The 16,275-nt window shown below is 31.2% G+C and overlaps 1 protein-coding gene across 1 annotated transcript; it reads right to left on the bottom strand.

Annotated features, from left to right (window-relative positions):
* Positions 1-15,244: 15,244 nt before the first annotated feature.
* Positions 15,245-16,198, bottom strand: LOC122508898. The gene has a single exon (XM_043622566.1). The coding sequence runs from the start codon at positions 16,196-16,198 to the stop codon at positions 15,245-15,247; it is 954 nt and encodes a 317-aa protein (XP_043478501.1).
* Positions 16,199-16,275: the final 77 nt, after the last annotated feature.

Below are 16,275 nucleotides of genomic sequence, written 5' to 3'. Positions count from 1 at the left end.
CCTGCCCTAAATTAATATTTGATTCTACTATAGATGTATCTTTATTTCCCTCATCATTTAACCACCGCAATATATTTGAATTTTTTGGAAATTCATTTACAGCTTTTCTAGATACCCCAGAAATAAAGGAACGAGTTTCCTCATCGACATCTTTGAGATTAGCAATTCGCTCGTTGCTATATTCAACTTCTAACTGATAGCTTTCGTCTAATAATCGCTCTTTTTCGGCTAAAATACATTTTTTTTGTTCTATATAAGCTATCTTGGCGTTTGTTTGATGCTCTATTTCTTCAAACATTCGCCTTTTTCTAGTTAAAATATTAGAAGCATTACTTGAAGTTGACTTACCCCCACTGCTTACATGAGAAGAGTGATTTGAATCATTCAATGGAATTGTATGGCTGCTTTTTGATCCAGTCCGACCATGTAATGATGATGATGTCGACATTTTCAATCCTTGATATTCACTTTTACTAAACACATAAACAATTCACTGTTCCGGCAAATAATTCCCGGGTTTCGGCACCATTATTGTTAACAAATGTACTAAGGAGGATGGACAAAGTAAAATTAAACACTAAAGAAACGAAGACTTAAATTAAACAATCCTTTATTGTATTTAACAATATTACAAATTCACTTTTAATTTGAAATTTTAAGACAAATCTACTTTCCACGACGTCAAGCAAACAACTGAAGAAATTTCTGCCTCTTTTGTCCCTTTCTTCTTTTTCTTCCTTCTGTTCTCTCCCTCCTCCTTTCTCTTCTTCCTGGTTAAAGGTGTTTTTCCAAAATGTCTAGACTCTGTAACAAAACTGTGGGTGGAGCAAGGAAAAAGGACAATGGTTTTGGACATCAACTAAACGAGTGTTAGTTGGCTTATCTTCAACCATTTTGGCTGGCTATTGTTTTCATCAGCATGAGGCATTTTCCCTCTATTGCTGGCTCACTTCGACCCATTGTATTTGAGTCGGCTTATAATAATAACAACAGGCAATTATTAGAGTTTATTTAACAAGTTTAAACAAGTTTTTAAACTGAAAATTATTATAGAAAATTTCAAATTTTACAACTCTCAAACAATTTATTTGTTTTAAAACACAAAATGAACATTTGTTTTACTCAAACACAAAAACAAAAAATCTGTTAACAATTGTATTTAACACAAATATTACAACAACAAGGAAAATACTCGACTATCAAAGGTTCAAAGATTTTAGTTGATAACACCTAAATCACCTTGGAAGAAGTTAAAATGAATTCAATTTTTATCGAAGTGACTGAGGTTGAAATTGAAACAGTTGATGATTCGGACAGCGATTGTTCTGATGTTTCCAAGGTCTCCACTGGTAGCCGTAAAAGAGGAAGGAAGGAAGGATCAAAGAACAGAATTGACAAAAAACAAGAAGTCCTGAAACAAACTTCATCAAAAAATACCCTGAGGAATTTTTTCATCCCCAAATCAACAGAAGAAGTGAAGAACGATTTTTTACCCCTGGAAACCAATTTTTAACCCCTGAAGAAAACATAGCAACTTAAGGGGTTACACCACTTTGAAATTTTCAAAAAATTGAAAAAAAAATTTTTTTCTTAAAATACTCTTTGTGGACACCAAAATGATATGTCATTAGTTATATATCGATATCTTAAGTAAAAAGACAATTTTCGAATTGTTCAAGCAGGGTCGCGCGCTAACGTTTCCATTGTTATGAAAACTTTAAACTCGTTTTTCTCAAAACTGTATTTTAAAAATCGGTGGACACTAGCTGCTACAATTTTCAATCGATTCTCTTAATTCTTTTTTTATTTTGTTTGTGATATAATTATCTAGCGAAATACGTACGGATTTTTCGAAATATTAATATTTAAATTTTCTAGACAACTTTAAATTATGAAATTTAGGCAAAAATACGGACTTTTTCCTTTAAATCGATGCCATTTTGCGAAAAATAAATTTTTTTTAAAACGGATACGTATTTCGCTAGATTTTGAGCTACCGAAAATAAAACATTTTTTCTTTTTGGTCTAGCTTAATTTTGGACCGAGTTATAGTGTCCACCGTATGGTGATACATTTTTAAAGCACTTTAACATATCATCTGTCAAACCGACAATTTAAAAAAAAGGAATTTATATATATTTTACTGTAATTTAATTTTCCTAAAAAAATTTCTATTCTTCAATAAAAATTGTTGAAAAAGCTTATGTTTTGAACGGGTCAAAGTGGTGTAACCCCTTAACCCCTTCAGTGTGTAGCTAAAATATAACAAAATGGTCCCAAAATGTGTAAGACCTTCTTGTAAATAAATTTTCATGACAATAGGTACTAAGGGGTTTTTGGGGTCGCTGATTACGATTCCGGTGTTAGTTTTCAAAAATTCAAAATGGCGGATCCAAAATGGCGGACATGATTTTGAAAAATTCATTGGATTCGCTTAAAAATCGTTACTCGGGAATTTTCGTGGTCGCTGATTACGAATCTGACATTAGTTTTTTAAAATTCAAAATGGCGGATCCAAAATGGCGGACACGATTTTGAAAACTTCAATGGATTCGCTTAAAATTCGTTACTCGGGGGTTTTCGTGGTCGCTGATTACGAATCTGACATTAGTTTTTTAAAATTCAAAATGGCGAATTCCAAATAGCGGTCACGATTTTGAAAAATTCATTCGATACGCTTAGAATTCGTTAATCGGGGGTTTTTGGGGTCGCTGATTACGAATCTGTTACTAGCTTTTCAAAGTTTAAATGGTAAGAATTATTAAAAGAATTTATCCACTTTTGAAATGTTTCAAAATTTTTGGCGGCCATTTTGGATGAAAAATTATTTGTTTTTAAAATCTTACTTCAGAATCGTGATCAGCGACCCCAAAAACCCCCGAGTAAAAATTTTTAAAAGAATTTATCAACTTTTGAAATTTTTCAAAATTTTTGGCAGCCATTTTGGATGAAAAATTATGTATTCTGAAAATATGACTTCAGAATCGTGATCAGCGACCCCAAAAATCCCCGAGTAAGAATTTTTAAAAGAATTTATCCACTTGTGAAATTTTTCAAAATTTTTGGCGGCCATTTTGGATGAAAAATTATTTATTTTGAAAATCTGACTTCAGAATCGTGATTAGCGACCCTAAAAACCCCCGAGTAAAAATTTTTGCGAATATACGTTAAGATGTTTTCTTGTTCGGGCCATGACGTGTATACACGTCATCCACTGTTTGGGCCAGTTTTTTCATGACGTGTATACACTTCATCCACAGTCAAGGGCAGGGTTGGGCGCGTAAAATACCTCAGGTAAATTACGTGGTTTTTTACGGTAAAATACAAGGTAAATTACTTGACTAGTTTTTGACACGAGGTAAATTACTGGAACATAACCTCCAAACTGTCAAACTAATTATTTAAAATTTAAATAAACCGATGAGCAAAGGTGGCAGGCATCGTTATATATCATTATACCTAACATTCTTTAATATTTTCTTGCAAATTAAGGAAGAATCCGACAAACAATGGGATATAATATAATTTTTTGTCAATAATAAACGATTTAAGTAACATAACCTAAAATTTAACAAATGTTTCTTATTGAGATCTGAAAAATTTGTCTTCTTATTTTAAATTACGAAATTATGACATTGGAATAACTTTTATTTTAACTGTACATCAGATTCTTCCTAAATGTAAGGTGATTCGTGATTTTGTTTAATTTTATGTTTCTGCAACATTGTTGACAACAAAATGTGAGGTTATAAACGATTTCATTTGAACCAGGTAATTTCAATGGAGTTGAAGAAAGCCGGTTTTTCTCAAAAATATCGTTTTTTCTTGCCTTAGACAATGTGTAATAAAACACTTTTTTGTAATAAAAGGTTTTTAAATCTTAAATAATTACAGTGTTATTTATTAAAAACATAAAAAAAATAGGACGTCAAACGGTCAAATTAAAAATAATAATAAGTCCGCCATATTGAACGTGTAATTTACAGTATTTTACAGTTTATTACGTAAAATACCTCGTTTGAGGTATTTTACGTAAAAAATCTAAAGTGACGCGTCACTTCCCATCACTGGTCAAGGGGTTAACACAACTGCAGAGCCCCGAGTATTGTTTTGGAATGTCAAAGGTTGGACGGATATAAAACCTTTATTAAATGATACAGACATTGTGTGCATTTCGGAAACCTGGCTTACTACTACACCGCGCATTGGTTCACCTTTCAACGAGGGTACGATATGCAGCCCTGCAGTAAAAACAGCTACGCGGGGAAGAGCCAGCGGAGGAATCCTTATCTGCTTTGATAATAGTAAATACAAGTCAGAAGTAATTAAAATTTCTATAGAATTTATTTTTGTTAGACTGAAAAATAAAAATTTTGACATTGTTTTGGGAGCTGTTTACATTACTCCAGATAAAAATATAGATATATTTGTAGATGAAATAGATGAAACTTTTACTTTAATTAATAACACTTATCCAAATTTGCCCTTAATTTGTGGAGGCGATTTTAATACTAGAATTGCAAATCTTAACCAAATTGAAAATGAAATGCTCCCAGAAGATGTCAATCTTTTCTGTAATAGGAAAAATAGAGATGAGTTCTTGAAAAGAAAAGGAAGTGTATTGGTTGACTGCATGGAGAAAAATGGATGTTTAGCCCTTAATGGAAGAACTTCTAAAGATTTCCCAGCAAATTACACATACACTAGTAACGATAGGAAAACTGTCATTGACTTAGCATGGGTTAATTAATCTGGAATTAGTGAAATACAAAATTTTGAAGTTTTTCATATAATTACAAAATCAGATCATTTTCCAATTCCTGTAACTTTTACTACTCTTGATAGAATAAATAAATTAACTAATAATAAAAGAAAAATAATTAAATGGAAAGACGAATTCTCAGAACAATTTATTGAAGTAATGAAATCAACTACATGCAGTTTCCCTGACTCTCTCTATCGATCAAATATCTGATAAATTAACTGAAATTATAAGTAATAATGCTGAAAAAATATGTATGATATCGCTTTGCAATTCGAAAAATGAATTGACAAAACCGTGGTTCGATCGGGAATGCTTGGTAATTAAAAAAGATCTTAATTTATTTCTTAGGAATTGTAAAAAGTGTAACTTTGAGGGAGACATGTCTTATAAATATAACGAAAAGAAAAAAACGTATTTTAGCATCTTAAAATCAAAGAAAGAGGCACATAGACTTTTCACGCTAGAAATACTCGCTTCAACTAAAGATACAGGAACATTTTGGAAAATTGTTAATAACTTTAGGCGAAAATATAATCATGTTGATAATATTAGTTTGCAAGAATAGTTTGAATATTTTCAAGATTTTTTTAAGCCGGTAAATGGTACTGCTGAATTAAATATATACGAAATTACAAACAAAGTAATTAATCCTATATTGGATGCTCCAATCAGTTGTCATGAGATTATATCAGTAATAAAAAAGCAAAAAATAATAAAACTCCTGGATCTGACGGAATTTCATATTAATTTTTTAAGAGTTTACCGGCTAATTAGATTGTGTGTGTGCTCCTTTTTTAATAAAATAATGGATAAGGAAACTTTCTCTGATTCCTGGGCCTATATTTATCTTAGAATGATTTATAAGGGAGATGAAAAGCCGGAACCTGGTAACTATCGCCCTATAGCTTTAATTAATAATACAACTAAAATATTCACAATGATTATTAATAGGAGAATGACAGAATGGGCAAATCAAATGAACTTATTACCGGAATTTCAAACGGGATTCAGGAGAAATCGAAGCTGCCTTGACAATATTTTTACGTTAAATGCAATGGCTCAAATTAGATTAAAAGAAAAAAAAGGTAAATTATTCGTTCTCTTTGTGGATTTCCGAAACGCGTTTCCATCAGTCCCTTACCATTTGCTTTGGGAGAAATTACACAAATTTGGTTTCGGTAATAAAGTAATTAATATATTGAGTGATTTTTACTCAAAAGCCAATATTTCTGTCAAGAGCAGCTTAGGAATCTCTGAATCGGTTGAAGTTACTAAGGGAGTGCTACAAGGGGAAGTTACTAGCCCTTACTGTTTTCCTTGTTTTTGGCTGATTTTGAAGATTTTCTAAAGGCCGAAGGTGTCAGGGGCGTTTCTTTAGATCACTTAACGGAAATAATATTATTAGCGTACGCCGACGATATCGCGTTGCTGGCTGACTCACCAATAGAAATGAAAAAAATTTTAATTGCTCTTCACAAGTATTCTAAAGCGAATAAATTAGAAGTGAATGTAAATAAAACAAAAATTTTAATTTTCCGAAAATGTGGTCACCAGCACAATAAAAAATATAAATCTTTCGTATATGGCGATTCTAAAATTAAAATAGAAGTGGTTAAATCTTAAAGTACTTAGGAGTTATCTTCTCACAATCTGCAACTTTTGCCAATGCTTCTGAAGCAGCTATTTCTAAAGCCAATTTTAGCATCTAATTCAACCCGTACTTTAATAAACAAAATTAATACTAACTCATACTATTAATACTCAACTGGTACTACTAGGTCTACTGTCTCTAAAACTTTTAATGCCTTTGCTACCAGCTCATTATTTTATGCCGTGAAAGTATGGGGTTTAAATTATTTAGACGAGATTGAAAAAGTACAAACCGATTTTTATAAAAAAGAATTACATGCACCACCGAATACCCCTAATTACGCTATTAGATTAGAAGTTGGCACTTATAAATTGGAATGTAATGTATTTAAATTAACAATTAATATGATAATTAGATTAATAAAAATGTCTGATAATAGATACACAAAAATGTGTTTTTATCGACTTATGTATTTATATAAAACAACCAAAACTATTGCTAAATTTAATTGGTTCAAACAATTAGAAATATTTTTTGAATTTATAGGTGAGAAAGTTATATTAACTAACTTAACTTGTAATTATGTAGAATTGAATAAAATTAGATTAATTAAAACATATCAAGCATTCTTGTACGCCGAAGACTTAAATAGACTCGAAGATTCACAGTCTCTGCAAATCTTACCTTATCTTAACTTGAGAGATGGTATTTAAAATTACTTAAGTCTGAAAATCCCTTTAATGCATCTTAGATTGATTGTACAAATTAGACTAATAAACAATTATAATTCGAGAATAATAACAAAAAATAAAATATACAAGGTTAATCCATCACAGAGTTGCACAGGCTGTGAGATGAGGTTAAAAGAAATTTTGTATCATATTTTAATCGAATGTCCGTCATATCAAGAAAGTAGAAAAAAATTAATTTGTGTAAATGAGGATCTTATGATTGTTACAAATACTTTACTTGATATCTTAAACTATCCTCAAAAGTGTTCTATCGAAAGAATAGTTAAATTTTTAATTTCCGCCCTCGAAGCTAGAAATCAACGGTAATTTCTCTTTTGTAAAATTAAATTTGTTAAAACACACAAACCTCTTTGTATAAACCGATAGGTTAAAGACAAATAAATAAAAATATCTTAAATTATATAATGATCTTATTCATTGATAGTATTATTAGTTTTACTTTTTACTTGTTTAAAAAATGGTTAATAACAATTAAATTTAATATTAATTGTGTTATTTTGCTTTCCAAAAGTTAATTTCGCTTAATTTTGAAAACTCAATATAGTGTTTTTGTTTTTAATGTCTCCGAAAGTATTAAAATTTTAAAAACTTTCAATATAGACAATTTGTTTTTCATTTAATATTTATAATCGTATTAATATTAATAATTATAAAATCGCTTTCACACTTTTTATTTGCATGTGTTCTGTGACAATTTCTCAAAGCATCATAGAAATCGAAGAACTACGGGACAACTTTGATTTTTTTGTCATGGACCTACCCAGATTAAAATTAAAAGTACGGGACACTGGGGTAAACCTGCTCACAGGTAAACCCGCTCACTAGAGATTTGACGCTTTGAACTCAACTTAAGATGGAGATATTGGTACTGTGAATAGTACTTAACATTCATCTTATATTAACGAACATTCGGTTAGTTTCATGAATTCAGCATAGAATAAAAAAAAATTGATAAAAAAAGTTTTTTGGATTTTTAAGTTTTTAGATAATTATTTTTGAGTCTTAATTTATTTGGCAACTTAAAAATATAAAAAATACAAAAATTTTTTTTTTCTAAAAAGAATTTTGTATATTTTTTATGATTCTACATAAAAAAATAAACAATTTATGTTCTAAAAAAATTTTTTTTTAAACGAACCGTTTTTGAGTTATTAACAATTGAAAAAATGGCTAATTATTTAAACAAATTATCGAAAAAAAAATTTTTTTAAATGCGTTTTAAAGGTGATAAAAGTAGCTCTAAAATGATATAAGTGCTTTACATGCGATAATTTTCTAGACAACTGCATCGCTTTAAAAAAATTGAAAAATTTTATGTTGCAATAACATATTTAAACATTAACAAATTAATTTTTTTAAACTTTGTTTTATACAGTGTTAGTTTAGGAAAAGAGCTTTAAAAAGAGACCGTTTTGAGCTTTCTATCTTTAATAATAAACAAAATACAAAACTTTTTGTAAAGTGTTTAATCGCTGTAGGATGGGCAAAAGTTATTGAGCGGCACTGTATAAACATTTTCTTAAAATCATTAAAATGCAACGTTTCGTGTAAAAATTTAAAATTTATGGTATCAAATGTATTGATATATGTGACTTGGTCTATGAAAAGGGACCTTACGTGTCAAAAAATCATTTTTTACTTTTTTGTTGACTCAAATAGAGTTTAAAACGCTCTTTAGATGGTGAAAACCAAAAAGTCATAAGTTGATTAGAAGTTTTTAAAAAAAATTTTTAATGTCAAAAGAAACAAGAGTAAAAATACGAAAAAACTGATTTTTTGTTATTATACAAATTAATATAACGAAGACGACAGTTTTTTATTATTTAGAAAAGTTGACAGTTTCTTTGACAACTGTCAACAGTTAAAATTCAAATTTGATATCTTATTCGTAATCAGCGACCTCAAAAACCTTATTACTGTCTTTTTTATAAAAAAGGATCACTTTTTAGAAAAGTTGACAGCTGTCAACTGTCAAATTGTCAGTTTAACATCATATTCGTAATCAGCGGCCGCAAAAACTCTTACAAACATGTGTCACTTATTTATACTTATGGTTGCTATTTAGAAAACTTAGATTATTTTTTCTATGTTTGGGGAGTTTGTTATTAATTTATATAAATAATTGTTAAAAAAATTTTTTATCACTTGTATGTTTTTATTTTGATACTGTGATCCACGGTGAAGAAAATATGCCTTACTTGATTGAAAAATATTAATATTTAAAAAAGTTACAATGGTTTTTATAAGTCAAAACTTTAACTGCTGTTTTCTCGAAAACTTGTTTTCGCACGTAAGGTCCAGGTCACATATATTTAGTTTTAAATAATTAATGCGTCAATTTATTGAAATACGCGCTTAACCCATTAAGTCCCATGAAGAAACCAGCCATTGTATTAAAAAACTAACAATAGGATTCATAGGCAAATGGAAAAAAAGATATACCTGTTTTTTTGTTTTTAATTTCTAGTTGTTTAACAACAATTGTTTAAACAAATTAATAAAAATTTTAAATTTTTTGAAAACTGTTAACTCCAGTTAGCAAATGCAATTCTGGTGGTGGTATAATGTCCAATATTTCCTTGTCACCTTTCCAATTTTTCAGTAGAGGTTCTTCAACACAACTTTTGAATAATTTTGCATTTTCTTTCTTACACCCACCACTTTTCTATTTAATATAATTTTTCCGAATACCTGCAATTGTTGGTAGAGGAGCTCGTTCGAATAAATTTTTTAATGGTGCTTCGCACCACGTACACGGATAGGAACTGGAATGTGTGCTTAGACCGAAAATCATATTAGCAACTTTCAAATCAATAGCTAGAAAGGCTTGCAAATTGTCTAATTTTAATAAGGCCCACAACTCTTTCAAACTATCATAATTTTCTTGTGCATTCTGGACCAATCCAATTACAAGTAGGCGTTTAACACTTGAATCTTTAAATTTCTTATCAAATTCGCCATTGCAGAAGCTTTTGTTAGGTGTTTCTAACTCAGGAACCAGATCTTCTTCCGACTGAATACTCAAACAAACTTTTAGAAATTTTCCTCCGCTATCGATGCCTAATTTTAACGTAGCTTCAGATACATCACGATGATCTATCACTTTTTTAATTAATGCTTCTACATCCTTACAATAAATTGCAATTCTTTGACATTCCGTTACCTGATTTTTTAATTTTAAAATTGTATTTATTGTTTTGACATCAAAATAACCATCTAAAACATGATTACCAACAGCAAGTTTTTCTTTTATTCCCGACTCGAAGAGTTTATTACTATTTGTGATTGCTCGAAATGCCCTTACAATACCAGTCATAGTGTTGTTGGAAAAATTAAACGCCATTTTGATCTTTTTTACACCATCTGCTGGAATTTGTACTGATTTTGTTTTGTTGCTTACACTGGGTTTTACAACAATGCCTAAATTTTGTCCACCTTTGGGCTGTTTAAGAGATAATTTGATGTTTTTTTCGTTGGAATCTAAATTTTGTTCAATAATTTTATCCTTTATTAATTCACTCATTATCATTTCTTTCTCTGGAGCTGTAAAATTTGACACAATGTATTTGGTTGCGCTGCTTACTCGTTGTCCACGAGAATTACGTTTAACTGGCATTGTCTTCATTTTCTCCTTGCTTTTTTTGCCTAAATTGTTTTTACTACTGTTAGTAGGGCTAAGAACAGGGGATAGATTCTTGTTAGGCAATGCAGTAGCAATTTGACAAATTTTGCAACAAAATTCTGAATTTTGCGATTTACCATTCGACCGCAAGTTTTTTGATTCGACGATCGCCAAAACATAATTAGGTAGCTTCATTTTATCTACGTTTTTCACCCTGCATGTTTTGGTATCAAATTTTTTTTTATTAAAGAGCTACGCGCGCTAAAGCGCGCGTAATATTTTGCTTTTGTCTTATGATGATACTTAAGACCTTATTTCATTAGTGTATATAAAAATGTGACTAAGACTTTAAGATGTTTTTTTCTTCTTTGGAAATATTAGAAAAAGATTACAAATTTTTTTGAAGAATATTAAAAAACATAAAACACGAAAACCAAAAATTAAATTTAACATACTGAGCAGTTTCACAATATAAATATAATAATATATTTTTATTTTTATAATTATTTCCTTAAATTTTTTAGTTTGCTGGAAAACTGTATTATTTCAAGAATTCGTTATAAGCGAAGAAAATTTGAAAGTCAGTTACAAAACATACTTTTTTAAACTCGTATAAACTATGCTATATTGCACACGGCGGTTTTCAAGCACTATTAGGTTTACCTAAAATGAGTCAAAATTGTGCTAACGCAGTTTTATCTGGAATCGGTCCAAGATTCCAAATTTTCATTTCCGAAAATCGTAGCTAATTCTTTTTTCGAAAAAAAAAACAAAAAACATATATATGGGTGATTTTCACGTAACTAATATTTGGCGGCGTCACAGAAAACACATTCAAAATAAAAAATTTTTACTTGGGTGTGGATACATTTCACAGGTATATATAAAACCTATTCGCAACCACAAATATGTACAAATATATCTTATAATTTTTGATAAATTGCAGAATTCCCTCCAAAATGCCAGCTCCGTGGCGTGTCTGTTTTTTAAAATTTTAAGTTAAAATTCAGAAATTTTACTGAAAACGTCAAAACTGGAAACGAGCATTTTTATAATATGAATTGTGTATATTACAGGTGAACAATTTGTGCATATAATGCATCTTCTAATACTTCTTATAAATTTATTTATTTATTTTAAAGTTATAAAATGTAAAATAGTTTTGTCCACAAATTTTTTCAATTTTGTAATAAGATATTTTTCCCTATAATTTAAGTGTTTATGGCACATTTTAATGTTATTTAAGAATTACAATCTAAAATAAGATCCATTAGCAACAAATATCTGTAAAAAAAGTTCTAAAATTGGAAGTTCTACAGTTAAAAACAATTTTTTTGTAAAAATGTGAAGTTCACAAAAGAAGTGGTCAGTACCGTGGTATTACTATTCTTTTAATCTAAACACTCTCTGTGATAATTATTACGATTTTTTCGAAGATTATATTAGAAACAAATTATCTGCCCAAAGAAAAGATTTATTTTGCAAAATTGTCGGAGTTAGGTTAGTTTAAATGTCAAATGTCAGCTCCGTGGTGTCACATAAAATGTCAGTTCCGTGGCGCCTGTGGCGTACAGTGTGAAGGTGCAAATTCATGGATCAACAGTTGCTACAACAACACATATTATAGAAGAGGACAGACATAGTTGTGTCCTTTTATATTTCAGTGCTTCGGCAACCGTTGACTCATTAAAAAATACCTTAATATTCGAGAAAAAGCCTTTACTTTTGGTGCTTAATTTAAAATGTCTTTATGTCAACCAAGCAGAAGCACACACACAGTATTACTGTTGATCGTAACGCTCTTATTGGTGAATACTTTTCTGAAATTATTTTTATGCGCTAATTTTATAATATTATGTAAATGAAATTCTCTCGTTATGTCAAGCTGATAATAAATATTTTTGCAGGGGCTATTTTGTGCATTAAAATGCTTTTTTAACTCAATGCTTTATTCAAATTCAGAATTAAAAGAAAATCAACTTTTGACATATGTTATGGACTTCCTTCTGAAGGTTTCCTATAAGTGAGGCAATGAAATAAATTTTTTTGTCGGAGTTGTAGTCATTAAAAGTTGTGCACAAAATAGACCCCGGGATGAAGCTACTTTGTGCATCGAACTTTGTCTTTTTATAATGTTACGTAAACATTTTTTTGATCCTATCTCCTTCATTAAATCTTTTGTGTAGATATTTCAGAGTAAATTAAAAAAAGAATGAGATATTAAAAAAATGTTGTAAATATTATACGGCAAAATGTAAAATAAAACACGAAGATTTTGCTAAAATCATGATTTATTAAAAATTAAGAACCTTTCTTCAAATTTTATATTACTCAGAAAATAAATAACACTTTTTCTTTTAAATATACATTTTACAATAATACATTATGATAATTATAAAACTATCATTTAAACACATGTAAATAACTTTGAATCATCATTTCAATAGGAGCTTTTTTAAACGTTTTGAATATTATATTTTTCAAAAACTTGAAATTAATTTTTTAAGGTTAAATGAATAACAATTTAATATCTAATACACTTTTCAAGTTATTAGAAAAACGAGAGAAATAGTTTTAAAACTAATTTGAAAAACTTGTAAATATTAATTTAAGTTAATTTTCTGCCGTTATGTTGCCCACCGGTTGAAGTTTTAAGGATTTTAATTAACTTATTTATGGTTTTTTGACAAAGAGGTTCTTTTTAATAATTTTATTTATTAAATACCTCGCGTACATAAAATAGCCCCAGTTGAGCAGTATGATTCAATGCATAGGGTGGTCAGCTCCGTGGCAGCCAATTTTCGAAAATTTGTTATAATTTTTTTATAATAATAATAATAATAATAATAATAATAATAATAATGGTTCCTGTTTCGATTAGTTTAGTTTAGCGATAGAAAAACTTTATATAAATTCATTACACATTAGAAGAATTATTTTATTGAAGTATTCTTCCTTCTTTGTCAAAAGATTGACACCGAGATTTATTGATAGTCATGATATAAGCCGCAATATAAGCTTAGGGCCCGTCCATAAACCACGAGGACAATTTTTCACCAATCTTTGACCACCCCCATCCAATTTGAAACAAAAATTTTTACTTTATGCAATTGACCTTAATTTTGTCACTTGGTGGTTTCTAGGGTCGCTGATTCTAAATTTGATGTAAGTTTTCATAAATTTAAAAAAGCGGAATTTTCTTTTTAATTTATGCAATTGACCTTAATTTTGTTACTCGGGAGTTCTAATACCAGTCAGGTAGGTGTAAATGTCCAAGGAGCTCTCACTGACAATTGACTTCTGTTTCAGCACTTGCACCGACTCACAACCAGCGAGCGTGCATAGAAATTTTTTTTTAAATTTCTCTTCCCCATATTATATTAGCCATTTTGAATTTTTGAAAGCAAACATCGTATTCGTAATCAGCGACCTTAAAAACCACCAAGTGACAAAATTAAGATCAATTGAATAAAGTAAAAATTTTGTTCCATATTGGATCCGCCATTTTGACTTATTGAAAACTAAAATCGAATTCGTAATCAGCGTAATCAAGATTTAAAAAGGCGATCGACAAATTTCAAAGTTTACTGATTTAAAATTTTTTTGTTGGCTATTTTGGAGCCGCTATTTAAAATTTTTAAATTTTGACTAAAGATTTGGATTTAGAAACCTTAAAATCCCCCGAATCAGCATTTTAAGTGACCCCAAAACTTTAGAATATTCATTGATATTCATATTTCATTTATTACCGAGATTTTCCTTTTAGATGCCACTATAGCGGTCATACACATGGGTGCCACGAATTATTTTTGCCTCTATAGACGTCATACACTGGGAAGGGGTTAAAGCGTAAAAAAATTATCAAACTTAAAAAAATGAAATTTTTTTGTGTTTTTGAAATTATAACCGCTATATTTAATGTTTGGGTTGAACGAAATTCTTTTTTTCACACTGGAATCGAAAAGAGCACACTTAATAAAATAAAATTTAATAAGAATTTTCTTTTTTCAGGCGTTAATGAGTTAATCTATGAGTTTAAAACTATAAACAAATTATTTGAAAATTGTTTTCAAATCATTTTTTAAGACTGTTAGAGTTTAATGAATTAATTTAGAAAAACTGAAAAATGAACGGACAAAATGAAAAAAAAGTTAAACTAACGACACACCATGCTGGACAACCCAGAGGGTTGTCTGAGAGGGGGGACAGCCCCGTGTACAAAGAAGGAAACGCGAACTAAATATAAAAAATGTGAAGAAAAACCAAACGAGAACACTTTATAACGAGAAAAAAAAGAGTGATAGAAATTTTAAATAAGTTTTCACAAGGCAGTTCACTGACTCCCGAATTTCAGAGAAGAACTCGAATAGAGGGGGAATCGCCTGGCCGGCCCCTTCCACAGTCGATAGACTTCAGGGCGCCAGCCCCCCAGGCGGCAGGACACCCGTGGTTCACTTCGAAACCCAAACATTCCCGCCCGCCTTGTCCGCAGGACAAATGACACTTTTTCCTGTTTAATGAGGTGGCGGTATTGGGCTAAGTCGCACGATAGGGCGACGATATGTTCCGTAAATTGTTTTCACTGTAGCCACTCGGACCATCCCGTCAGCCCCCGGATGAACCGCGATCACTCTTCCTAAAGGCCACTTCGCGGGGGGGTATCGATTGTCCTGGATGAGCACTAACTGATCGACACTGAAATTGTCCGAAGGTTGCTGCCATTTCCCTCTGACTTGCAGCGACTGTAGGTACTCCTGGGACCATCTTCTCCAAAAGTTGTTCCTTATTTTTTGAATAAGTTCGTAGCGCTTTAATAGGTTGTCAGGTACGTTCGGTGGTTCTTTGTCAGGAATCATTGCCAATGTGCTACCGATGAGAAAGTGTGCGGGGGTCAGAGCGTTAAGATCCTCTGGATCGGTTGACATGGCGCATAAAGGCCTTGAGTTCAAGCAGGCTTCTATTTCAGTAAGGAGGGTGCTAAACTCTTCGAAAGTAAATGTCCGCGAAATCATCAGTCGAGCCAGATGGTGCTTTGCCGATTTCACTCCGGCCTCCCAGAGTCCGCCGAAGTGAGGTGAGTTTGGGGGGATGAAGCTCCATGTCGCTCCGTCGTTTGCGAGAGCCGCTGTGGCTTCCATGTAGAATGTGGACCCCCTTTTAAACATGGATCTTAGTTCCCGATCGGCACCTTGGAATGTTGTTCCGTTGTCGCTGTACAATCGTCGACAAAGACCTCTTCGTCCTGTAAATCTGCGATAGGCTGCTAGAAAGGTTGAAGTCGTCATGTCGCTCACCGCTTCCAAATGAATCGCCTTCGTAGCGAAGCAAACGAAAACTACAATGTATCCTTTGTAGGATTTGATTCCACGGCCTTTAGTGGCCCGCAGTTGAAAAGGTCCAGCGTAGTCTAGTCCGCAATTCGTAAACGGACGAGCCGGTTCTATTCTTGCGGGTGGGAGATCACCCATGAGCTGCGTGGGAAAGCGAGGTTTAATTCGGTGACAGGGCACACACTTGCGGACCAGTTTTCTCACTAGTGAGGTTG

The sequence above is a fragment of the Leptopilina heterotoma genome, unplaced genomic scaffold, assembly GCF_015476425.1.
Source record: "Leptopilina heterotoma isolate Lh14 unplaced genomic scaffold, ASM1547642v1 Lhet_58, whole genome shotgun sequence".
NCBI lineage: Eukaryota > Metazoa > Arthropoda > Insecta > Hymenoptera > Figitidae > Leptopilina > Leptopilina heterotoma.
This window is presented reverse-complemented; position numbering and strand designations above follow the sequence as displayed.